Genomic DNA, 26,905 nt, shown 5'->3' with positions numbered 1-26,905 from the left:
ATCAAAGGATAAGTCAATTTCAAATATCTAGAAATTTATGATTTACTGATTAACTAATTCAGATAGATTTCCATAATTGACATGTACATATTTACATAGCGATAATCTTACTAAGATACACGATAATGTGAATATCTCTGTAAAAAAGAATATTGAAGTCTTGATTTATATTTTTTAAATAATCATTATAAGATTCAAATTTTTATCATTATCATATCTATGTATAATTAGATGATAACGAAGAAACTTAAGATTTTTGTTTTATTTCTTCTGTGTCATATTTTTGCAAATATTTTATATTTTTCTTAGTTGAGAAGTCACCACTCCATGCCAATTGATCCAAACCTCCGCAACAAGTCACAGTTAAAAGGTTCGAGTCTTCCAATAGTCTTTGCTCTTCGTACCTCAGCTACCATCGAAAACTAGCCTCGTTTTCATTGTCGCAAATCTAGAGAGAGAAAGAGAGAGACACGGTTGAATTGAAGATGAAGATCACTGTCATGACTGCTGACGAACAAATTATCACGTTGGATGTGGATCCCCACGAATCTGTACTCATCAAAGATCCTTCTTTTGCTTTTCTCTTCATCTTTCTCTTTTCATGTCACTGTTTTTCATTCTCTTTTCTTTTTTTGTTTTGGGTAGGTGGAAAACGTCAAAGCATTGCTCGAGGTTGAGGTGAGTTTTTTCTTCTTCTCTACATTACCCATCTCTTTTTCCCCCTTAAAAATTGTTTTTTTTTTTGTTTAAAAAAGTTTACTTTTTTTGTTTTTGCTTTTCAATTTCCTTCCATGTTGTTGAGGGTATTAAGGAAACACTGTTATCCATTCGGAATTCTGGATTGTGCTTTTCTCATTATTTGACAACCTAGAAACCAAATCCCATGTGGGAATTTGTTTGATGAATGGTGATGTTGATGGTCGATTCATTTCATGTGTCTTTTTTTCAATTTGAGGTGACACGTGAATGTTGCATGAGATGTTGGGTCTTATTTGATTTCAATTTTTGTGTCCCTTTTGTTGCTGGGTTTGTTCCTTATGTGATTGGATTTCTTATTGTGTTTGTTTGATGCTGAACTTGTGCTTATGAGTAGACAAGTGTCCCTCTTCAACAACAGCAGCTTCTGTTTAATGGGAAGGAGGTGAGGAATTCTGAGAAGTTGAGTGCTATTGGTGTTAAGGATGATGATTTGCTAATGATGGTGTCTGGTTCTGGCGCCGGTGCTGGTGCCGGTGCTTCTAGGTATGACATTTTATTTACGTTAAATTGCATTGTTATGAGATAAGGTGGGGGCCCTCTGTTTGAAAACATTTGAAATCCTGTAAACCACCCTCATCCTGTTTATGCTTCCGTCGGAAATTACTGAGATGTTAATGTCTGTGTGTGGTCCAGTTGTTCTTAGGTGTTAAGTATGAACTAATACAAGCTGGAAATTAAGAAGTTAAAGAGTACTGAGATTCTCTGGGACTTGACTATGATCGTCTTATGTTGGTCAAGCAAGTAGAATTTTCAGGATTGATATAATTTGTTGAGTATCTGACAATTTTTGTTCTGTGGTAGGACAAAATCTGGGTTTTATCTTAGTTTAGTGCATACTCTACCCGTTTTTACTAGAGTCTAATTATGTTTCTGCAATAACATTTTACTTACTGAAGTGTTGTTGAATAAATTAAACTAAATTGAGTGCCATTTGTAAAGGAAGGGGTACTGAATACAGATTAGTAAGAAAATCATGTGATACTTTTGCTGATGAGTTAGCGGAAATCTGGAAGATGTTAAGTGGGTATCACTTGAAAGGAGACTTGGTACACTGAGATTGGACACTATCTATATGATTTTATGTATTTCTCATTTGCTTACTGTTAGTGTCATGTGAATTATTAAGTGTGAAAATAGTGAAAGAACAAAGAAAGAAGCCATTACATACTATAGCATTGCTGCGATATTCACATGATGCATGTCTCTTGTTTTTAACTTTTGTATATTCTATATCAACTTCTGTTTCATTGAAATATAAAGTATCATCAATATTTCAATATAGTTTTTTTGATAAATTTATATTATTTCAGTGGGTCTACCAATGATTTGAGCTTAAATGTTGATGGATCTGCTGTCAACCCTGGTGCTTTCCAGCAGCACATTAGACGTGACACTAATTTGATGGGCCAACTATTTCAGGTGAGTTATTTTTGTTTTGTTATATACAAGTCATTTTCTTTATCAAGATCTGATTATATACATGATATGGTACTCTTATGTTTAATAAAATTATTCAAATTTCCTACTGATTAGTGTGATTTATGTTTAAATGTAATTTAATTTCAAACTATTTGATATGATTTTGATAGTTTTAAAATTTTAATTGCTTTTTATGCTTGCTTATATTTTTGTTCTTTTCTTGTTTTTGGCTTTATTGTAACCATCTTTGTAATGGAACGTACAGAGTGACCCAGAGTTGGCACAAGCTATTTTAGGGAATGATCTGAATAGACTGCAGGAAGTTTTACGATTGCGTCATCACCAAAGAGATGAATTAAAACGTCAGAAAGAAGAAGAGCTTGTAAGTAGGCTGTATGGTCATTATTGTTTTTTTTTTTTCATTTGTCAAAAGTTGAGTTCAATTGTATAATGACAAGATGCCTTGATTCTAATCCTTTGGAGTTCTTTATTTTTACTCCTTGTGCTTTTCCATCACTCTATTAGCATACTTTGCTCCAAAAATTAATGTGACTTCTTTTTGCTAGGCTCTTCTTTATGCTGATCCTTTTGATGTTGAAGCTCAAAAGAAGATTGAAGCTGCCATTCGCCAGGTCAGTTATTTTTTCAGTTATAAAACAGATTAAGTGTGTTTGGATTATTGTTAGAAAGTTAAGTTGAGTTGAACGAAACTTTCTAAACCATCAAGCAACAACTTTTTGCTTTTGATTCAACTAAGGTTTCCTTGCAATTTGCACTCAATAGAACATAATTTTTTTTTACCAAACATTTAGATGCTGGGTTCTAGACCAGGTAATTGTGGTTGTAAGATGCAAATATAGCCTAAGTCTTTGGTAGATTATTGACTTTTGACTTATGCATGCATTAATTCTGCAGTAAGACATCAATTTCCAATAGTGTTTGGAATTTTCCAGGTGCTGCGATGAATGTATTAATTGTACACCTTTGGTTTGGCTTTTGGAGACATAATCATTTCTGTTTCATATGCTCTCTGTTGAAGCTGCAAAAAAACCATTATTTCCTTAAAATAAACTTATCCATCTGAACCCACACTAATACTATGTTTTGAGAGAAATGGGGTGGAAAGAATTGAAAATAGAATATAATTTGAGTATTTCACCAGTTTGGTTCAACAATGTAATTAGGAAAAAATAAATTAATGAAAATGGGACCCACAGGGGCTATTCTTTCTCAATGGAGGTGAGACTGTCATACAACATTGAGAAAGAAAAAATTGAAGACCAATTTGCCCCCACCTATGCATCCCTTTTCACTTTCCTCCCCTTATGTCATACAATTGTATGAATTATTAATTATATTAATACCGTAGCACATTAAAATAAGAGGAGTGATAGTAATACACTTTCTAACATACTCACTTTCATTGGTTAGAATTTATTGAAAACTACAAAATTAGAAGAGAGAATCATTAAATATGGTGTGGGACTAACCAAAATTTTGTGTTTTCCAATAAATTTCAACCAATTAGAGGTAGTGTGTTTAAAAAAGTGTCTTAGAGAGTGTATTGCTAGCATTTCTATTAAAATAAATTACTATAAGTGTTGAAAGATCTTAATATTCTTTCTGATTTTACTCCGTTACTCTTCCATTTATCTAAACACGGAAAGTGTAAATCAACTATTTATTATGCTCATTTTTATCCATCTAAGCAATACATTTTTCTTCTATATTTCCCTCTTATTTCTTTGTTCATTTCTTTCCTCTATTTATTTCATTAGCCAAAGAAAGTGTAAATCAACTATTTATTATTCTTGTTTTTATTGAGATATATGATTCTGTTTTATATGATTATTACCTGTGAATCCTTAATTAACCAGTTTGTTTATGACAAGTTCTTTCCTAAAAGACTGACATTACCTTGTCAAATTTAATTCAGCAATTTTTGAAAATTTGTGCTTGTTTTTCCTCATAATCCACTGTTTATAATCATTGATCTTGTCTTAATCTCTGCTCTTCCTGATTGACAATATCAAGGTTGTTTTACCATGAATGACATTTTGACTAAATTTTTACAGAAAGGTATTGATGAAAATTGGGCAGCTGCTTTAGAACATAATCCAGAAGCTTTTGCTAGAGTGGTACATATGATTGTTTAAACAGCTGCATTTACTCTAATAGCTTTTTTGTTTTTCATAACAAGGTCTAAACTTTTTATGGAGTATTTCAGGTCATGTTGTATGTTGATATGGAGGTTAATGGTGTCCCACTGAAGGTGAGTGATTTGCCAAAATATATGACTAGACTGCCCTATTATTCCATTATTCCTTAAGCTGTGAGGGGCTATTAGTTCGAACTATTGATTTACTTTGGTTGTGCATGCTATCTGTTGCAGTTTTTCCTTCTCTCTTCAATGACTTTTGGGGGGGGGGGGGGAAGATTTATGAAATTGAGCATGCATTAATTAAATTCTCACTTTCTTTCAGGCATTTGTTGATAGTGGAGCCCAGTCTACCATTATATCAAAAAGCTGCGCTGAGCGTTGTGGGTATGTAAAATTGTTTTGACTTGAATTTGCTTTCAAGACATCTATAATACCATGTTAACCTGATATGATCAAATTTATTAGGTAGTTTATTTGCTTGCCAATGAATTTACTCTACTTGTACATATCTAGATAGATAAGCCATTGAGCTTTTTAAAATTCATCTTAATTGTTTGTGTACCAATATTATGCTCTTTGGGTAAATTATATATATTTGAATGGGATGAATGTTTTCCACTGATATTTACAGGTTTATGTACATAGTTTATAAACAAGTAAAGCCTAAGTCAAAAATACAATTCATATTTATTCCTTTCTTTCAAAATACATAGGCCAAGATGGCAGGAATGTAAGGAATATTATTCATACTAGACACTGCATACATCAAAGCCTGAAATATTTTGAGTTTGATGTTTGATGTTTGTCAAGCTTGTGAATTATACAATAAAAAAGTATGTGAAAAAATGACTTTGGGGAGTCTAGTGTTGCTTAAACCTAGCAGTGAGAAATTGAAGTTCTTTTTTTTTTGTGAGCCTTATGTTTTGTACACAGCTTGGCCTTCATAATCTTCAATCTAATTTGAGTTCCTATCAAATTACTTCCTTTTTGAAGTTTCAACTCCAAACTGTTGCTAGTCTGTGGGCCTTGAGGGTCTCTCTCTGTCTCTGATTTGATGGGTTCTTGAATCAATGATGTTTCTTACTCATGTACTTCTAGATGATAGTGTTTCATCAGTTCCCAAATTTAAAGATGTGATTTTTTTTAATGGTCATGCTGCTGTCTTCCAGATTGTTGAGGCTTTTAGATCAGCGTTACAGAGGAATTGCTCATGGAGTTGGCCAGTCAGAAATATTGGGTCGTATTCATGTAGCTCCAATCAAGGTATTGTTGTTAGCAGGTTTTCTGGAGAGAATTTTATGTTGCTGAAGTTATTGGTATCTTATTGCATGCTGATATTGGTAGATATTACTCTTGCAGTCTTGTTTATGTAGATAATTAGATATCTAATTTGTATTTTGAATATTGACTATATTTCAGTATTATACTTTTTACATTTAGCCTTAGGAAGCACAATTAACTGAAATATAAAGCTATTGTTTGGTATTATGTACTGATTCAAATTTTATTGTTATATTTTTTTAGAAGGATCTTTGTTGTTTGGGATTTAAATTTTAACAATGGTAGTTATCTCCCTCTGCCTTCCTTCACCACGTGACTGATTTGTGCCGTTCATATTAATATTTTTTTTCATAAGGGTGGAATGGTTGGAGAAACGAGTTGCAATTTTAACTGGAATGTTTTCTCCCTGTTTTCTTATGTGCCTGGTGTCTACTATTACTGATGCAAGAATGTTTGAGTCCCTTACGATGGAATCATTTTAATTCCAATTTAATCATGAGATTCATTTATTTTAATTTGCATGGAAATGACTTACCATTCTCTCAGTAAATTTGTCTGTATTTTATGTTTCACACCTATTTTGTGTGTATTTTCCTTTAGATTGGGAGTATATTTTACCCTTGCTCATTCTTGGTGCTGGATTCTCCCAATATGGAATTTCTCTTTGGACTGGATATGCTCCGAAAGCACCAGGTACCATCCTCAGCTGCACTCTTTGATATCATTGTTTTCAGTATTTACTCTAAGCTGCTATTCTTGTAGATGTGGCTCTTGCCTGTATTGTATGATTGATTTGCACTTTTTGATGTCACTGCTTTTAGTATTTACTATAAGATGCTATTTTTATTGATATGGCTTTTGTCTGCAGTGTATAATTGATTTGAAAGAAAATGTTTTGCGAGTTGGTGGAGGAGAAGTTTCTGTGCCATTTTTGCAAGGTTGGTTTTCTAATGTGAATTTGAAATGATGAGCATTTTTTGATTTTTTCTCCTCGTTTGTACTCAATCCTTTACTTGGCTGTCATGTTCAGAGAAAGACATACCATCTCGGTTTCTGGATGAGGAAAAGTATGCTAAGGAAGCTGCAGGCTCTGGTGGTCTAGTAAGTATCCTTTTAATTATAAGCTTTTCTTAAAGCAACTGAATTGAGACTGTACTGCTTTAATCTACTTCTAGGTATTGAAAGCTGTCATTGTTCTTAATCTTTTTATAATTATGTTATAATATAGATGTTTCATAGCATATATGTCGCACATTATTTTTGTCTTTGTCCTAGACTCAATTTTTTGCACATTTTTGTCTTTGATTTTCCGACAAAGGTGTTATTTAGTATCCTTAAAATTTTTTCCCCTGCAATCAAGGGAGAGATGTTCAATAAGTAGGATTTTGCTCGTGATTAACATTTTCCTTTTCCCTTTTCCATATGAGCTAGAATGGCACTTTGTATGTTGATTGCTGACTGTTGAGTAGTTGAAACTTGAAAGTACATAATGATTTTCCTAATTTGATCTAAAATCGGTCATTCTGTTTTGACTATTGCTTTTGATTGTTCCTTGGTGATAATGTGAACTAAAAAGTAAAAACACTATATTATGGTTCATTAGAAGTTCAAAACTGCAATAACTATTGTCCAGTGCCCATGACAATTGTATACTCTTTAAAATTTGATCAAGCAAAAGGGGTAAACAATGATAGATTGTCATAAATTATTGTGCCATTTCCGGTTTGCTTTGTCATTTTATTTTGATGAAGACAATGACAGTTGTTTTTTTGTTACAGGTTACATCAGGGAGCAATAATCCATCAACAGGAGGCCCCTCTTCTGGTTAGTAATGGAGATTTTTAAATTTGTGCTAATGGGAAAATTTCATTCTTATTTAGGTCATAAAATATGCAGAAAATTTCATTTTTGTATTTGTCCTATTTTGGGGTTCAATTGGACAGCTTTCAATCAAATTCCACCCAAAGCAAGTTTTTTAAACTTGCAATTTATCTTGTTAATAATGACCCTTTCCCAGGGTAGTGTTGGTTAGCTTTACTTTTTATGCATTGTTGATGAGGTAGTAATTTATTTAGTTTTCCATAAAATTTAAGTTCCTTTCATTTCCCATATCAAATTTCACATTTGCCAAATTAAACAATAGAGACAATGCTAATAACATTTTATTTCTACTTATTTTTCAGGAGGAGCTTCTGGTAACAGGTCTAAGGTATACTGTTTCAGCTTTGAATTCTGTACTTTTTAACTCGTGAACTTAACTGTCTATCAGTCTATGATTATTGGTTTTCCTTCCCTTCTAGTGGTATAATAAATTTCGAGTAAAACCTCTATATTCTAAGGATTAACTAGTCACTGCGATAGTTTTTAAAGATTTTTTCACCAAACTAGTCCTTTAAAGATCTAAACCATTTTTGTCTAAAATGGTGACACTAAGACAAATTTGGTAACTGTTGTATTTTTGAAAGATTAATTTAATTAATTTAGTAAAAATATATTTGACTCTCTAACCTTTGGAAGACCAATTAGAGGATTTACAATGGAAAGTATTTATTGTACTGTTGGTCTATTGGTCTATAATACAAAAAATGTGTTATGTAGCACGTCAAGAACATGATGAACAATATGCTTACATGATTGAAAACAAGGCATAAATGTAGTGTGTACTGCATGTCACTTTTAAAATTTTCAGATTTAAAAGTGAATGCTAGTTTTACAAGTATTTAAACAAGGTTGGATCATGTTTGATGTTTTGTGATTGCGTTTCATGGCTATTGATTTCCCTAATGTAATGTTTTTATGGTTGTAGGATTCTGAATTTGAAGCCAAAGTTGCAAAGCTTGTTGAGTTGGGATTTGAAAGAAATGCAGTTATACAAGCTCTTCAATTATTCAATGGCAATGAGGAACAGGCTGCTGGGTTTCTTTTTGGGGGCTAAAGAGAACATTTGTTTTGGAAATTGATTGATTTATTACTCGAAACAATTTTTACTTTTAGCCAATTCAATTACAAATTCTAAAAACTAAATTATAGACGTGGTGACATTTATTGTGAATTGTTCATACTGTAAGGGAATGTTTCTTTGTAATTGAAAAACTAATTTATGGTTTCCCAATGTGTATTATTATCTAACCTTTAGTATAAGAGGTCAAATTAAATAATATATACATAATATGAACAAAGAAGGGCTTTTGAGTAAATAAGTTGAAATTGTGATTGCTAATTGTGTCAGCTCTGGCCAAGGGCTTCATGCCTCAAAATTTTGGGGTCCCCACACTTTTAACTGATAATTATTCGTATTAAAAATATGAAAATTAATATAATTAGTTAGAGACATTCATATATTGTCTCATTTTTTAAACCAGCTTGCTAATAAATGTCTCCTCCCTTCTCACATTTCATTACAATACATTTGAAATTATCATCCCAAAATTTGAACCTTAATTGCCAGACAAATTTTTAACATTCCTACTCCTTTTTCTAACTGTCTTCTTTTAATGAATCTCAGTTTATATAACACACAATGCGGAGTTTATAGCTATTATAATATATAAAGGGATACTAAACCTCTTAAAATACTCCTCTCTTAGTATATCTGAAGAACAATTGGATTATACAATTATCATGGATGATCAAAATTAATTTTTTTTTTAAAGTCTCATAGCCACTTTAACAAGTTATGACATTTAAAAAACTCAAATAACTTAATTTTAATTATTTATGATACAATTTAATAATTAATATTTATTCTCGCTCACGTAAAAAAGTCCTATCACTAGATTTTCATACACGTTATCTCTAGAAGTCTAGATATGTTTCACACACGTAAAATATTTTATTCATAATTATATTATTATTTAAAGTTATTTTTTATTATTATAAATTATGTTTTATTAATTATTTTGGTAGTTATTCCTATTAATTAGATATAAAATCTTTCATTAGTTATTTAAAATTATTTTATTATGAATTTTTAAAGTTCACTGTGTTATCACATCGATTTACATCTCATTTTACTCATCTATTTCCTTTAGAATCCTTTGATAAGAAGGAAAAAAATAGGTAAGAGAAAAATAGAGACGAAAGAAGCACATTAAAAATATAGTAAAATTTTAGATTGTTTGATTTAAGAGAAATAAAAGGTAAATAAATAGTGAAGTTGTTTAGTTTGAAAAAGAAAGTAAGAAAACTACAATAAATAAATCTTACTTTTTCCATAATGAAAAACTTACTTGCAATGGGTATTGACACCTGTTTTAATAATTATTTAGTATAATCGACTAAAAAGGTTCTATTCATTGTTTAGAAATTTCAATAGATTAAAATTGCAAATCATCAAATACAAATGTAATTTTATAAAATCGATTAGTTAATTTTAATCGATTGAAGTTATAAACCATGTTGGGAAACAAAAATATGCAGTCCATTCAGAGTATTGGGGTATTTTTGTCCAGAAAATTTTGTGCTACAGGTGAAGCAATTTTATAATTTTGTTGCAATTTTCACCCTACTCAGCGCCAAAAAAAAATGGAATCCACTATTTTTTTTTGTTCTTTCCTCTCCCATTCAATGTTATCAAACAACCAGACATGAATAAAGTAACCCCTGATTCTATCATCCCATTTATTTTCTTAGGGGAATCAGCTGTAGCAAACAGGGGTTCAAGGGATGAAACTAGTAAAATGAGAAGGAATAACCTATTTAAGTATTTATTATTGATTTACATTGGGTAAAGTTTATATGATATTTTAATTCATATCAATACAAACAAACCCTTATTGAAGAGAGAAAGTCTTGGGTGGACACAAACCCAACAAATCACTTTTAGACAACAAATAACAAGATAATAACATAACATTATCAAATTCTCTAATTAAGGTAAAGTATGTACTCATGATAATTCTCCTTATCCATGACTCAGCCCTAACACTAACCCTGACTCAAGAGATTTATCTCCATTCAGCCCTATAGCGCATTTCAAACCTCACTAAATAAAGAAAAAATAATAATAATGATTGATCATGTATTGACCCTTGATAATGAACTCGACACATTGCGAGACACAACCTAACAGGATTTTCTGGAACAAGCAATCAATAAACATTCATAAATAACTCTAATCTATTCATGTTCACGGGCAAAACTTCACTTTCACATCAACGTTGTTACACTCACAAGTCACAATTTTGATTTGAACTTGACAAATAGCTGAATTGAATGAACCGAAACATCTTCCTCAATATAACTCATCCTCATCATACTAGATCACAGAAATTATAGCAAAAATTATGGGAACAGAAAAATGTTCCACAAATGTCACGATTATGATAAGATCAAAACCTTTCTGCCAATCTGGCAGTAACTGCTCTTAGTTTTGAATATACCTTTCCTGCTGGTGATCCTAGGATCAGGCTACAAAGAGAATCCCTGGCAATCTTTATGTTGGCAAAAGATCCCAATATGTGAATTTTGGTGTCGGCAATCACAATTCTTGTCTTCGATGCATTCTCAATTGCAAACTTTGTTTTACCACCTTTACCAGATAACCTTCCAATAGCACGAGACAAGTGATCACCTCGAAGTGTTTTAACATCCTTGATCTCAAAGGACTCAATGTAGAGTTCATCCAAACGCAGAAGAGCAATGGCATCAATGACATCAAAACCCAGCATTAAAGCATGGACAAAGTCAGCACATTTTTGCAGGTTACTAATATCAGGTGTATCAGACCTTGTCTTCAGCTCGACCCTACGAGCCTTCAGATTCATGCGGACATCAATTTTCATCTGTTCATATATGGGAGTATAGATATCCATCCAAGCTTTCTTGAGAGGAGTATAACGATGTGGTGGAACATTCACCTTGCGGAACTGAACCTGACCATCAGACATCTCATGTGGTTTCAAAGGCTCAAACTTTGGCTTTGGTGGCAAAAGCTTGGATTCAGTTGGGATGGTTTCAACTTCCATTGTAGAAGATGTTTGATTTGACTGCATTTTGCAACTGTTCCAAGAGCAACACAAAATAAAAGTTGATTTAAAATATACAAAAAGTAAACATCAACGTTTATATGTAAATAATAAGCCAAATCTACTTCTGCAGTAAACAAGAGATCACATGTCAACACCAGATAAGCCAATGACTGCTATTTCTTTATTATATTTTTGTTTATATTTCATTAAATGGGAATAAGGAAAACTTAAGAGGTTGATTTGTGAACCAAAAGAAAAAGAAAAGTCAACATTTAAACTAATAATGAAACCGAAAGACATAAAAGATGAAATTTTATGGTATTTGAGATTTTTTTATTCTACCCAGAAAAAAGAAGCAAGTAAAATAATTTTCAAATTCACTCACAAAATTCCGAAAGTAACTAATTATTCTGTTGAAATAAACAGCTAAAAAAATCAGTTCCTGCAAAGTGATTCCTGGAATTATTTTTTTCACTTTGCCTTGAATCAAATCAAGAAATCATGCTTACAGGTAGCCACAGGGGCACACACATCACATACTAAACTAATTTTCCATCCATCATGGATAAAGGAACACGTTCACAGATTGTATGCTCAAATCTTTTGTAAATATAGACTCAAAAACTACCTACAAAGGTTCTTCAAGCTTTCACTCTTTGTAATTTTGTAAAGGCATGGAGCACACTACCATGTCCATTTACATATTCAGAATTCTAAAGTGCACTCTCTACACTATCAAAAGCTCAAGGTGACATACATCAACCAAAAGTATGATTTGAAAATAACATACTGTACTGGGTTCTACAATAAGGCATGATACAAAAAATTCTGCTGAACACCAATTTGCTATGTAAAACATTTGGGCATATCAGTTTCACTGAACAAGTAAGCCCTTTTCACAAGCCTAGTAGTAGTAGCCTACTGTTTTCTTTTAAACAAACATTTTGAGTAAACCTTAAAACAGAACAAACCAACTATATTACACGAGGATCCTTTAGTGAACGTCACCTTTCCTTGAAATATAAACATTACTACAGCATCTAGAACAGGAATATAACCCTTGACATGGAAAAATAAAAAAATGTTGTTCTGCAAGCACATTTGTCTAACTCCAAACTTAAAGAATTGCATCCTACATTAAACTTAGTGTATATATGGATTCTGGACGAGCATGGTTAAAATTGATTTTGCAAAATTAATTTTGGTTAAAAATGATTTTGAAGTGATGTAATTTATGTTTGAATGCTTTTTATTATAAAATTATAAAAACAAGGTAATAGTAAAACTCTCTGTAGGTTTACATTTGCGTCAAAATTCATTAAAAATCACGTCCAAGTTGATTTTGACGTAGAAGCTTCATTGAATAGTTTCAGGTATTCACGTTAAATACAAAAACGACCTAAAGTTGCTTCAACTCAAAATCAATTCTAGACCTGGAATCAGTTCCTGAACGTGAAACCCAAAATGTAAAAATTCGTCCTAAATCACATTAACTAATATTCCAACGTGATTCAAGAAAATTCATGGTGAAATCAAACACACACTTATTCCTAAACTTGCAAAACCTCTCACCCAAGCAGTCAATAGATTTAGTTCAATACTGTTCCTCCTTCGGTAGCAAAAAAACTGCGTTCCATCAGTAACAAACATAAAATTTCTCTTCTCCTCTGTTGATTTTGTGTTCGCTATTTGGCTACCACTTACTCTAACCCCAACAAAATGATATAAAAAAAAAACCCGATAATTTGCACAAATACCGAAAAATCATTATGTTCAGTGAAATTCGTGAGATTCATAAATCCACCAAACCCTTTCACAACTTGCAGGATAATTGAGACATGCAAATGAAAATCGAAAAGGAGAAAGAACTCACGTGGAGAAATAGGTGGCTACGGCGACGCCGATGGAAACGGTGTTCGGCGGCGGCGCGAGAAGACGAGTCGAGATGGTGAAAGACAGGGTTGGGCAACTGAAAAATGTTTCTCCCAAAACCTAATTCATAATTTTTTTTGTTTCTCTTCTTAATTCTATACTTATCATTCAATCAGCAATTTTAATATTTTCTTTTTTAATAATATAATTTTATATAAAATAATTTTTATAGGATATATAATATGAATTTTATAATATTAAAATAGATAATACAACATGTGTATTAAAAAAATAAAAAAGAAATATAAGTTTGTTTATATTCATTGTATGAAAATATATTAAATAATATATACATTTCGATATATATTTTTATTATATATTTTCATATAACAAATATAAATTGTATTATTTAATATATTTTTACTATATACTGCAAGAAAATTGTTATATAGTGACACACATTTTATAATAACACTATACATGTCACTAAAAATTACTTGTATCCACACAATAATTACAATATATGTTGGTATATTATTAAAAAGTGTGAATATAAGCTATAGTGACACATAAAATGTTATTAAATCTCATTTAAAATCAACATTAAAATTGTGTGGAACTATATGTCAAATAGACATATATCTATATATATTGTACTGTACTTTTTGTATGTCACTATATGTAACATTTCTTGTAGTTGTATATACTTATTGTGTAAAATATATATTAAATAAATTATACAATTAATTTACTTTAAAATATATTATTAAGTAAATTTATTATTTATTAATTTTAAACTAAATTGATATTAGATAAATAATTTTAAAAAATAAATAAATTTGAGTGATAATGTTATATATAATATGTTGTTTAAATTATAATTATAAAAGTTAAATGGTTTAATGATTTAAATGGTGAATTTTATAATTAAGGTCACGTGTTATAGTATTTATAAGGTTATTTTTAATATTTTTTAAATAAATGTTATATTTCTTTGTCATGTCGATATCATGTTATTAGTTTGTATTATTATTATAGTGTCACTTTATTGATTTATGTAACTTGTCACATCTCCACTAAAATTACTCATCATCAATTTATGTCACCAATAATTTCAAGTAATATTTTAATTGATAAAAGGAACTGAAATGTCATAATTTTAAAAAATTTAAGAGATCATGCATAATTAAAATAAATAAATACAAAAATTGTGGATCAATAATTATAATATTTGGATTATTTAGATTAATGCATTAAGTCCTAAAAAGTTACAAGCTAACCTATTTGACAGGTTAATTTTTTATTTATTTATTGAAATTTGATAATATGCTAATTAATATTATAATATTTAAATTATATTATATTTTAATTCTATTCTTATCTCATCAAATTAATAAAATGAAATGAAAAAAAGATAAAATGAAAAGTAAAATATAATTTTACATAAAAAGATGATCCATTTATTCTAAAATTAATTTTTCTTATAGTTACTTCACTCAATAACTTATAGTATATTAAATTTTAACTATATAAATGTTAAATTTATTCTTTTTATGAATAAATTAAGTCTATAATTTTTTTTACAAAATTTTTAAAATATTTGATGTTTAGCTATACTAATTTAAAATAATGTATAACATGCTTTCATTTATAAATATACATTAATTTAAATTTTTTAACAAAATATCAAATAATTTTTAAGTCTTATAAAAATTTGCATACTTAAACTATTAAAAAAAAACTTGTAATTTAGTGATTGAATTGTTAAAATTTAATGTATATCATAAACCCATAAGTTATTAAGTAGAGTAATTAGTTCTACCAAAAGTTATTCTAATTTGATCCACTTTAAAAAAAAAAAAAAATATATATATATATATATATATATATATATATGAGAAATATTATTAATTATAGTCACTACTCAAAAAAAATAAGTTTATAGATATTTTTTAATAAATTTTTAATTTATAATATTATTAATTAAAACAAGTTGTTTTGAATTATTTTTATGGATTTTAATGAATTCATTATTTGTTTCTTATATGACAATAAGAGTGAGCATTTGATGTTACATATGTTCTTTTGTAACATAAAATTGTAAGAGATGTATATTGCTCTCAAGTATAATAAATTCTACATGAGCTTAGAATTCATTATCGTTACTATGTTGAAGGATTTTACTATATTTTTTCATATATATATATATATATATATATATATATATATATATATATAATAAAAGAAGCATATATTATAAGAGTGATATTTTTATGTGAGTTAAAATACTCTATTTTAACTTTTGAATTAAAATTATTAAAAAATTATGAATAAAATTATTACTTACTAAAGTTATTATTGTCATCACTATACTATTACTATCACCATCATTATTGTGATTGGTACATCACCTTCACCATCATAAATTACTACTTAAATACAAGAATGACTTTCTTGCGTGATAATGAAAATTGTGAATTTCAATCATTAAATTAAAATGAACAACTTAGATTAATATATTACAAACAAAATTATTAATTATCACATACTATTAGTATCATATTAATTGTACCACTATCATTACTATCTTCATTGTCACCAACTACCATCATGGTTATCATTGTTAGCATGATGATAACAACAATAATAATGATGATAGTAATGACAATGAATGATGTTAATGTCAACAATGATATTGATCATGATAATTGTGGTAGAAGTCTTAACGGTGATAGTAACAATAACAATGATAGAAACAATCATGATTTTAACATTACGTTATAGTTTTATTTGTAATATTTCAATATAAATATTATTATTAAGATTGAACATTCTCATTTACATATATAAAAATGACATTCTCATTATACATATGTGTAAATTTTATTAATATCTATTTTTTTTTCTCACTTCGTCTTTTTAGGTTTTAATTGACATCTATATAAAGAAAAATGATGAGTGTTAATAGGGTGTTTAATATATAAGATTATTTATATATAATTATTATTTTTTCTATTCACATTCATTATTAATAATTTATTATTGTAATCTTTCATTAATATCTTAAATAAAAAATAATTTTTATTGAATTGTATTGGAGCATATTTATTTCCTTAGTGTTAATTAATTCTCTCATTTATCTATTCACACTCCTTAATTATTAAAATATATTTGATTATAATTGCTTAAATTAACTTCATTTGGATAATTGTTTTGTTGAACCTAACCTAGAGTATCTCTTGATAAGAGTCAATGTTGAAATACTGAGATCATCAGTATCTTGATTCTTTGTTGGAATTTTTTTTTTCTTCAAGTTTTTCTATGTATCTATTAGAGAATAATATTTAATCTCTATCAAAACCGTCGTTAATATATACAATATAGATAAATTTTTTTAATATAATTTATTTCATATTAATAATAAAAGATTAAAGTTTTAGACAATTTAATTAATAGACAGAAATGACTATTATTTATACTGATCGATATTAGTAGTGGGAAGATATTTTATACATAAGAAAGAGAAAAAAAATTATTACACCAACAGAAAACTAAGAAAATATATGAGCAGAAACACATATATAAAGCTATCGATCCATGAAACCAGGCTATGTTGCAAGTTCTACACTACTTGAGCTTCACGAGGTTCCATATTTGACATCTGAACATCATTTGAGATTGTTCTACGTAGAAGGTGAGTGATATGAACAATGTAGTTGAAGAAGCAGAAGGATGCTAGAAGTAAAAGAAGTAGGTTGATGATATAGTACCACAAGAACTGAGCAAGGAGAATCCAAAGAAGTGCTTCACATCCAACTACTCCTGACACGTGGAATGTTATGATGTTAGTTGGCATGCTCATGTCAGCAGTGAGTGCAAGGACATGGGAGAATAAAGCAAGGATGAAAAGCAACATGGTTGGACTTATTTGTTGAAAGGGATTATGGTCTGAGACTCCATATTTTATTCCAATACAAGTTAACTCCAAGGCCATGAGAACAAAGTACACTTTGTGCCTATTCATAATGAAGATGAGAGATTCAGATTGAGGATTATTGTATAGAGGAGAAGAAAGAGAGAGATATATATGCTGCAAAAACATGTCTTCTACTCTTCTTTAAATAGCTATAGGCAGCTATAGCTACTGTTCTTCATTTTGCCAGTTTCTTTTCCTCTATAAAAAACGAGACATATCTATGATCTATTTAATTGGTAGCTACTAGCTAAGTACTATAAGTCACTTCATCTAAAATTGATTGGAGAGGAAGTTTGGTTAAAGAATGGCATAAAGTGGTATCAAGACAAAAGAAATTAATTCATCCGTTGCTATATCCTCCAAATTAAACTCCGAATCAGTCTCCCAAAGATTAAAATATTAGTATCTCTTAATAAATTTATTATAAAATAATAATTTAATTTAATATTTTATTATTTAAATCAATTTTTTGATAATTCGAAACAAGTTTTGGTATATTCATTTGAAAGATACAACATTTTTCTTCATCTAAAACATACTTCTTTGACTTATCTTACAAACCCAATTTTAATTTGAGAGTTTGAGATTTTCTATAAATTCACTACAAAAGATTATCAATCATTTATCTACATATTAAGTCTAATAACATCGGATATGAAGATGTATATTGAAAAAAATTCAAATTTATATTGACTAAAGATAAAATTAATAAATTAAAAATATATATAAATAAGAAATACTTTTTATTATATTAATTATTTTTTAATATTGAGTTAAGTCCGTTATCCACTTTTTTTTAAAGATAATATTATATTTTATTTTAATAAATATTGTTGGACTTATCCATTCATGGACTATTAGTTCATTGTTAAATAACTTACTAATGTCTAACTCTCAATATATAAATGAGTTGAGTTGAAGATCCAATGATGTTCATAATCGAGAAACAATTCTAAAATTGAGACTGCTATACTCTATTGCCGGAAAATGTTTTCTAAATGCAAGATAATGGTGTGCAATTTTTTCTTTTTATTTTCTATATCATAGCATTGGCAAATTATATCACTACTATCTATTTGAGTAGCTTATTTTTTTTTCCTGGACCTTTGTGCATTTTAGTTTTTGCCTTATTGCTTGAATGATTATTTACATTATTAGTTCCTCCTATGCTTCAGTTTTGGAGATATAATTTCTAAACTCCCCTAGTTCTGGAACGAACCTTAATCCATAGGCAATGGGTCCTCCATTCTGCGTCGTACAGTTTAGACTCTTCGAAATTAATGCTTGGTGCAGATGACATAATGTATGAACCAAAGATATCTTTTACCCTCTACTCTTTCTTTTGTTCCAAGTAAGATATCTGTATAATGTTAACCAAGTGCCACCCGCTATAATAGAAATAAGGTGTGAAAATACGCCTAACTCTACAAAATTTTTGTAATAGACTAGATGAAAAGGGTCACCTTAAGAGTTAAGAGTTAGTTTTGTAAAATTAAATAAGTTCCAAATTACCTACATTTTAACTTGTTAATAATTAGTAGACTATGTTGCATTTTTAATCTTTTTATTTTGTCGATCTATAATTTTGATTTCTTTATTTTAAAATATAAATATTTAGTTCTCTTATTTTTAAAATATAAAATTTTGATCCTATCATAATAATTAATTTTTTATATTATTTAGTGATTTGTCACCACTTTGTGACATAATATTTAATCTCATGATAGATAAAAATTAAAAAATAACATAAAAAGCTATGTTTATATATATTTTAACAAGTAATTGATTTTATTAATAAATTTTATTTACTGCTTTATCTTAGTTTTTATATTCAAATTTCATATTACTAATATTACATTCCTTGAGCATAAATAAACATTAAAACTTAATGATTAATAGATGTTAATTTGATGAGAGAACTAAAATTTCGTATTTTTAAAATTATGAGACTAAATATTTCTATTTTAAAATAGAAGAATCAAAATTACAAATTGACAAAAAAGAACAAAGAGTGCAATTTATCATAATTAATATTTTAGTTTGTGTAATACACAAGTTAAATGTTTATTAAATACAAAAATAGATGAACCAAAAGTAGAATTTTGTCTTTCTTTTATTAAATAACTTTTTTCTATATTTATTTTGTGATTCTTTTCATTCAAGTATTCAATTTATTATCATTCATGATTTTGTTAAGGTAAGTAAAAGAAAATTTAAATTTATTTATACAAAATATGTTACGTAAATTTTTATTTAAACTTATCCTATTATTTTTAAAATGTTCAATTTGGTCACACAATTTTTAAAATGTTTAATCTGATTTAAAAAAAATATATGTAAAGTGTTACCTTATCATCTAGATTCATTAATGTTGTCAATATTAATTTGGATGGAAAGATACTTAACATTTTTTAAAAATTAAATAACCAAATTTAAATATAACTAATATTTTAACATATGCAATTCGCAAACTAAATATTTATTATATAATTAAAATTTATAATAAATTATATATACACACAAATAAATATTATATTTAAATTATAAATCTTATTTAAAATTTATATAAATAAATATTTTGAAACATATAAATTATATATGTTTAGACAGTAAGACATAAATTATATATATTTTAGATGTATGATAAATATTTTATATTATAATATAATATGATTTTTATTTATTAATAATTTATTTTAAAAAAATATTAAAATTTAATTAATAAATAAAATTTGAATTAAAAAATAAGTTAAAAAAATCTTAAAAACTCTTAAAAATATCATCGCACAAAATAAGTTAAATCTAAGTTAAACTATTTTGTAAAGTAAACTATTTCCAAAAACATTGGCATGCAATGCAATGTTGATTCAATGATGATTGAGACATGAATAAAAGTTAATAATAAATAATATGCAATGCAATGTTGATTCAATGATGAGTGAGACATGAATAAAAGTTAATGATAAATAATTTATTTTAATTAATAGACCTAAAACTTGAGTTTGTCGATTCCGGCAATATGGCCATTTGTATAAGTAAAATATAGACACTCTTTACGTAATCAATGGAGTTACACAACTTACAAGGGTCCATTGAACATAACACCAAAGATCTAATGTCAATCTAAATTTATGCAATAAATGAGTAAAAAATTTGAAAAGTGCTTTCTAAAAAGTGGAATGTATTACCCAAGAATTCCACTACCGTAATGAGGGTAGATAGATAACATATTGTATCACAGCTTTAAATTATTATAAAAAAAATTTAATAATAAAAGAAACAAAGACAAAAAGGAGTGGAAAGGGTCTTTATATACTACTAAATTTAATATAATGAAGCATCATTCCATAGTATTATCAATTTTCCAAATTGTGATATACTTGCTAATTTTGTTGTCTGAGACTGAGATACCTTTTTAGCATGAGGTATTGGTGAAGCAGAATCTGGAATTGTGAGGCTCATGATCATGTGCACTTCACAAAAGGATGAGAGATAACCTTTTATATATAACCCCTTTCCTACTTCAAAATGTAGTTTTGCCATCCTATGCCCTAGATAAATTTTTAATTATAATATCCTACTTCATACTTCAAAAATGATTAATGGTATGACCCCAGATAACTTTTTTTAATCCCCACTAAAGTAATTCATGTTATGCCTTGAAATTCTATGCACCTGCATCAACGTCTACATATTATATTTCTTTTTAATGATACAAATTATTTTTAGATTTTTTTTATATTATTTTGATGAATTTGATTGCCCACTTTTTTAGTGATTTTTTTTTCTTTTTCAGTTATATATATATATATATTTTATAATATTCAAATTCGTAGTCTTATTTATGAAGATTGAATTTAAACTCATTCTTGGTTTAACGACTTATTCAAGAGTTTAATAGATATAGATTGTTAATTAGTAAAAAAAATGATATTGTTAACTATTTGAAAATAAGTTTTCTCTCTCTCTCTAATTTTAAAGTGATTATTATTAAAGTTAAAAATTTATCATATATAATATTTGATTTATTTGTTAAAATGGGTAGAAAAGGAAAATATTTCTTTTTTTTTTTTTGATTCACTAAGGGGCTTAAAAGCCCAAAAACAAACTAGAAACCACGAGGGAACAATACAGCAGAATCATCTGCAACTAAACTAAAGTGCGACCAACTAGGAGGAGAATCAAAACAAAGCATCCCTTCAGAAATGGAGAGTCCGAATTTTGCGAATCCATCAGCAACCTGATTTGCTTCCCTAAGAACATGAGTGCAATCAATACTAGGGAAATCCCCAGCCATCCTAACTATATGATTAACTAATGAATAGTAAGGATGTTCCCTTGAACATCCCTCATTTAAAAACTTGACTGCCAGGGCAGAATCTGATTCTATGATAATATCAACCACCAAGCTTCGTTCCTTAAGAAGACGTAGTCCATGAAAAATTGCCCATAATTCTGCCTGTACAACTGAGCATACTCCAATCATGTTTGAAAAAGAAAAAATGAACTTCCCATTGGAATTTCTTATGACTCCTCCACAAGAGGCAATTGAAGACGCAGCCACAGCCCCATCACAATTTAATTTTAAGACTCCAGGAGGAGGTCTAGACCAACTAATGAGGTTAGTATCAATGTTATAATGGGTAGGCTTTGGTCCAATTGAATTGACTTTGATAAGTTCACCTGTTCTTCCTTTAATCTCGCAAACAATTTGGTTGGGATTAAAAGGAAGCTGATTAAATACTGTCATATTTCTTGCTTTCCAAATTGAGTCTATAGCTACTGCAAACGTTGTAGCCCAAGATTCTTCTACATTTATTAAATTTGAACCAAGCCATTGGGTCACTGTAGGGTGATAGAAGTCATTATCCAAATCTCCAAAAAGCCGCTGCCAAATTGCTACAGCACAATAGCAGTCCCTTAAGATATGCACTATGTTTTCTTGGTCAATATTGCAAATGGGACAGAGTCTAATTGTAGCTAGTCCTCTGGAGACTCTCCACTCATTTGTGCAAAGGCTATTTTGAGCAACCCTCCAGAGAAGACAACGAATTCTCTGGGGCCCTTTCCACTTCCATATGGCTGAATATAAAGGTTGGTTATTATTAACCAAAGGAGGACTAATTGAGTTATATGCAGTCTTAATAGAAAAACGACCATCTTTTGAGCCTCCCCAAACTAGAATATCTTTGTCATTTTCTGATGAGGGGGGGCCAATATACCAATAATCTCTAACCAAATCATATTAGGAAGAAACCGACGAATCTCATTCAAATTCCAAGTACCATCTTCGTTAACATAATCTGCCACTACTTTACGACGATCCTGCATTGGCACTGGTTGTACTACTACCTCAGCAATAATAGTCCGAGAAGGCAGCCAGGAATCAAGCAAAAAATTAATAGTTTTTCCATCCCCTAAATTCCAAGCCAAAAGAGGTTGAAATTCATTCCACGCTGCACAGATACCGCGCCAACAATTTGAAGAATTTGATCTCTTGGTGACAATTGGTAACGCTCCTTCTCCACAAGCGTATTTTGTTTTTAGAATTCTCACCCATAACTTGTCAGATTGGGAGCACAGGTTCCAGCAATTTTTAAGCATGAAGCATGTATTCATCCTACGAGTCTCCCTTAAGCCAAGGCCTCCATGAAGCTTTGGTTTACAGAGATTTTCCCAAGCGACAGCATGGACACGTTTTTGACCACTAGTCTCGCCCCATAGAAAAGACCTGCAAGCTTTATCAATATCATCACAAAGCTTTCGAGGCATATAAATTGTCTGCATTGTGTAAGTTGGTATTGCTGCCAGAACAGATTTGGTTAGAGTCAGTCTGCCAGCAAATGAGAGGTTTCTTGCCTTCCAAGAGCTTAGTCGTCTATTGACATGATTCATGACTGAGTTTAGTGTAGAGCGACTCACTCTGGTGTGATGAAGTTGCACTCCAAGATACTTTCCTAAATTATCAGTTCTTTGAAATCCGAGACAAGAACTGATTTCTGATTTAACAACCCAACCAACATTTTTTGAGAAGAATATACGGGACTTATCATGGTTGATCTTTTGCCCGGAGCTTCTACAGAACTCTTCAAGACAGCTTTGAATAATATCTACTTGATCCAAGGAAGCCTCGGAGAATAGGATTAAGTCATCAGCAAATGCTAGATAGGCAAGGGGCGGACCTCTTTTCGAGAGCCTAATAGGTTTCCAGAGTTGATGTGATACTGCAATATCGATTAAATGGAACAGTCTCTCCATGCATAAAACGAAAATATATGGAGACAAAGGGTCTCCCTGACGGATACCACGAGAAGGTTGAAATTCATCTAAAGTATTACCATTCCAAATCACCTTCATCCTTGGTGAAGATATGCATTCTGTCACCAGATCAATAAATTTTTGCGGTAAGCCAATATCCGATAGAGTCTCTCTAATAAAATTCCAATTCAGCCTATCGTATGCTTTCTCTAGATCAATTTTGATGGTCATCCAGCCTTTCTTTCCTGATTTATGCCTCATAGAATGTATAACTTCTTGTGTAATTATGATATTGTCTGTGGTTTGTCTACGTGGTACAAAGCTACATTGATTTGGACCCACCAGTCCTTCCATTACTTTTCTTAGACGGGTGGCTAGAACTTTTGTGAGGGCTTTATAAGACACATTACATAAGCTAATGGGCCTCATTTGTTTTAGAGAAGTAACATGATCCACCTTTGGAATTAGCGTGATGAGAGTATTGTTAATCTCAGCTACCTTCCTTGGAGTTTGTTGGATATCTTGAACTAACTTACAAAGGGCTGGTCCCACAATACTCCATTGGGATTGATAAAAGATTGCTTGAAATCCATCAGGCCCGGGCGCCTTAAAACCACCCATGCGAGTTAAAGCTTGTGAAATTTCTTGAGTTGAAATAGGGCTTGCCATCATTTCTTTTTCAGCAGCTGTTAACTCAGGAAAGGATTGAGTTAAGCAAAAGGGTTCATACTCACCTGGATCAGTGAACAGATTTTTATAAAAGGAGGTGACCATATATTTCAATTCATCTTCATTTACCACCCAAGCCCCTGAATCATCTTGTAGAGAGAGCACTCTATTTTTCCTTCTTCTGATGATGGTTGTCCCATGGAAATAACGTGTGTTACGATCCCCAAGTTCTAACCATTTGCAGCGAGATTTTTGAAACCATAAGAGTTCTTCTCTAATCAAAATCCGTTCATATTGTAACCATAAATCTCTAGCAAGCTGTTCTAGGAAAGGGTTGATTTCAAAACTTAGCTTCATTGCAATACCATTTAACCTTCTCAAAAGTCTGCGCTTAGTATGGAAAATGTTGCCAAAGCTAGAACGATTCCAACAAAGGAGCTGCTGTTGCACGTAACCCATTTTTTTATTCCAGTCAGGTGCAACATTCCAGCTATTTCGAAGCACGGACTGGAACTCCAGGTGTGTGATCCATGCTGCCTCAAACCGAAATGGACGGCGACGGCAGTCAGATTGTAGAGGAGAAGAGAGGTTCAAACGAATCATACTGTGATCAGACTTCAAGGGGCTTAAGTGAAAAACATTTGCATCAGGATATTCTAATTGCCATTGAATGTTAACTAGAACACGATCTAAGCGAACATACACCTTACCACGTTGCCAAGTAAATGGAGCACCCTGGAAACCTATATCAATTAGATTACAATCACGAGCCATATGTCTAAATGCGAGGTCACCTCGAGAGTTTGCGTGAAGAGATCCCCCATGTCGTTCTTCATCCTTTAGAGTTGCATTAAAGTCACCCAATACACTCCAAGCACCCTGTATTGTTGAAGCCAAACGTATCAAGTCTCTCCAGAGTTCGATACGAAATTGAGAATGAGGATTGGCATATACAACAGTCATGAACCAAGATCCCATTAGACCTTTCACATAGAAATGAACATACTGGTTAGAGTTAGATACAACCTCAAGTTTCCATCTCGTTGAGTCCCATAAGCACCATATCCCTCCGGCTTGACCATGCGCATCAACCACAAAGGAGCTATCTAGATTAATCCTTTGAATAACCTTTTGGGCTTTTACGCCACTAATGTGTGTTTCAAGCAAGCATAAGACACCAATGTCATTTTCTCGTATGGAATCATTTATGAGTGGGACAAAACCTTTACACCCAGCTCCTCTACAATTCCAACTTGTAATATTCATTAAAAATTTGTTTTAGAGTTTGGGTTGGAAACCCTTGTGTCATTATGGATATCACCATAGTTCTGTTTAGTGGGATCTTGTTTAGTACTTGAGGATCTACCCGGGTCCAGGTGTTGTCGCATGAGGTTAGCAAACTCCATGGTTTCTGCATCTGGAAGAACGACATGCGATATTACTTCAATAGGATTTTCGTGTTCATTGGGATGAGACTCTGACATGCGCTTAAGGTTTGCGAGAACTGCCTTTGAGTTGCACTCTTCACGTACTACATGACTGTCATTTGACTGTGTTAACTTGAAATTATCCATGAAGGTTTGTGGTAAGGGCCCACCATCTGACCGAGATCCTTTAATATTGATCATACCGTTATTTTTAAATTTTGCATCTTTTGGGCCCATCATCTCTTTTTTACGTAGATTTTGGGAGTTCTTCCCTCCTGTTGTGTTCCGCAGAATCCTAGTAGATTTTTCTGTAGACCTTGGGATGATGTCGTTGCTATAACTCATTACCGATTTTGTTTTATCTGCCACGTCAGCCTTTTGATTCACATCCACTAATGGATTATTTACGTGATTTGGATATGAATTATAGATAATCATATCTTGAATATCACCTCCAGGTATCAACTGATTCCGAGACTTGGGGGATTTCTTTTTACGCTTAACAATCATCCATGGCCCATATTGATCCGGAGAATCTGGTGAATCTTGGCTGTGAATATTCTGCTTGGCGTTAGGTTGGTTTCGATTAGGGTAGTCCTCCATCGTTGATGACTTGGCCAAATTCCCTTCCACATCCATTGAAGAATTATCCCGCTTAGTTGTGTTCATATGCTCCTCAGTTATAGTTATCTTAGAACATTGAGATTGTTTATGACCATATTTACCACATGTAAAGCAGATAGAGTGAAGGCCTTCATACTCCAATTTTAAGATATGTCCTAAAACGTTGATCTGAGAGACCAACTTTTTCTGAAGGTCAATCTCCACACAAATACGAGCAAATTTCCCACGGGTTTGGATCGACGTAAGCTTATCGATTTTAAGCATCGTTCCTAATTTGCTTCCAACTCTCCAAAGAAACCTATCATTGAATAACTCAATTGGTAGTCCTGGAACACATATCCAGGCAGCAATCTTCCTTGTTTGCTTGGCTGTCAAGGTGAAAAAAGGCCTCCAGCGTTGTACCACTATGTAGTGATCCGCGATCAACCAAGGACCTTCGAATAGAGCATGTTTGTAATCATCCTCAGATGCAAACTGTGCGAGATAAAAG

The 26,905-nt window shown here is 30.7% G+C and overlaps 2 protein-coding genes across 2 annotated transcripts; one reads left to right on the top strand and one right to left on the bottom strand.

Annotated features, from left to right (window-relative positions):
* The first annotated feature begins 319 nt into the window (after positions 1–319).
* DDI1 (ubiquitin family protein) lies at positions 320–8,727 on the top strand. The gene is made up of 16 exons (XM_020358888.3): positions 320–551; positions 646–678; positions 1,094–1,242; positions 2,070–2,178; positions 2,444–2,560; positions 2,745–2,810; positions 4,254–4,316; positions 4,406–4,450; positions 4,662–4,723; positions 5,509–5,602; positions 6,221–6,313; positions 6,489–6,558; positions 6,651–6,721; positions 7,399–7,444; positions 7,804–7,829; positions 8,427–8,727. The coding sequence occupies exons 1-16, from the start codon at positions 486–488 to the stop codon at positions 8,553–8,555; spliced, it is 1,239 nt and encodes a 412-aa protein (XP_020214477.1). The 5' UTR covers positions 320–485; the 3' UTR covers positions 8,556–8,727.
* A 1,966-nt stretch (positions 8,728–10,693) lies between these two features.
* On the bottom strand, positions 10,694–13,621 carry LOC109799775 (uncharacterized). The gene is made up of 2 exons (XM_020360437.3): positions 13,463–13,621; positions 10,694–11,620 (listed from the first exon to the last, which is right to left on the bottom strand). The coding sequence occupies exon 2, from the start codon at positions 11,611–11,613 to the stop codon at positions 10,951–10,953; it is 663 nt and encodes a 220-aa protein (XP_020216026.1). The 5' UTR covers positions 11,614–11,620; positions 13,463–13,621; the 3' UTR covers positions 10,694–10,950.
* Between the last annotated feature and the right edge of the window lie 13,284 nt (positions 13,622–26,905).

The sequence above is a fragment of the Cajanus cajan genome, chromosome 3 (assembly GCF_000230855.2).
Source record: "Cajanus cajan strain Asha chromosome 3, NIPB_CcT2T_4, whole genome shotgun sequence".
Classification (NCBI taxonomy): Eukaryota; Viridiplantae; Streptophyta; class Magnoliopsida; order Fabales; family Fabaceae; genus Cajanus; species Cajanus cajan.
The sequence above is the reverse complement of the archived record's forward strand: the minus strand, read 5'-3'. Positions and strand labels throughout refer to the sequence as shown.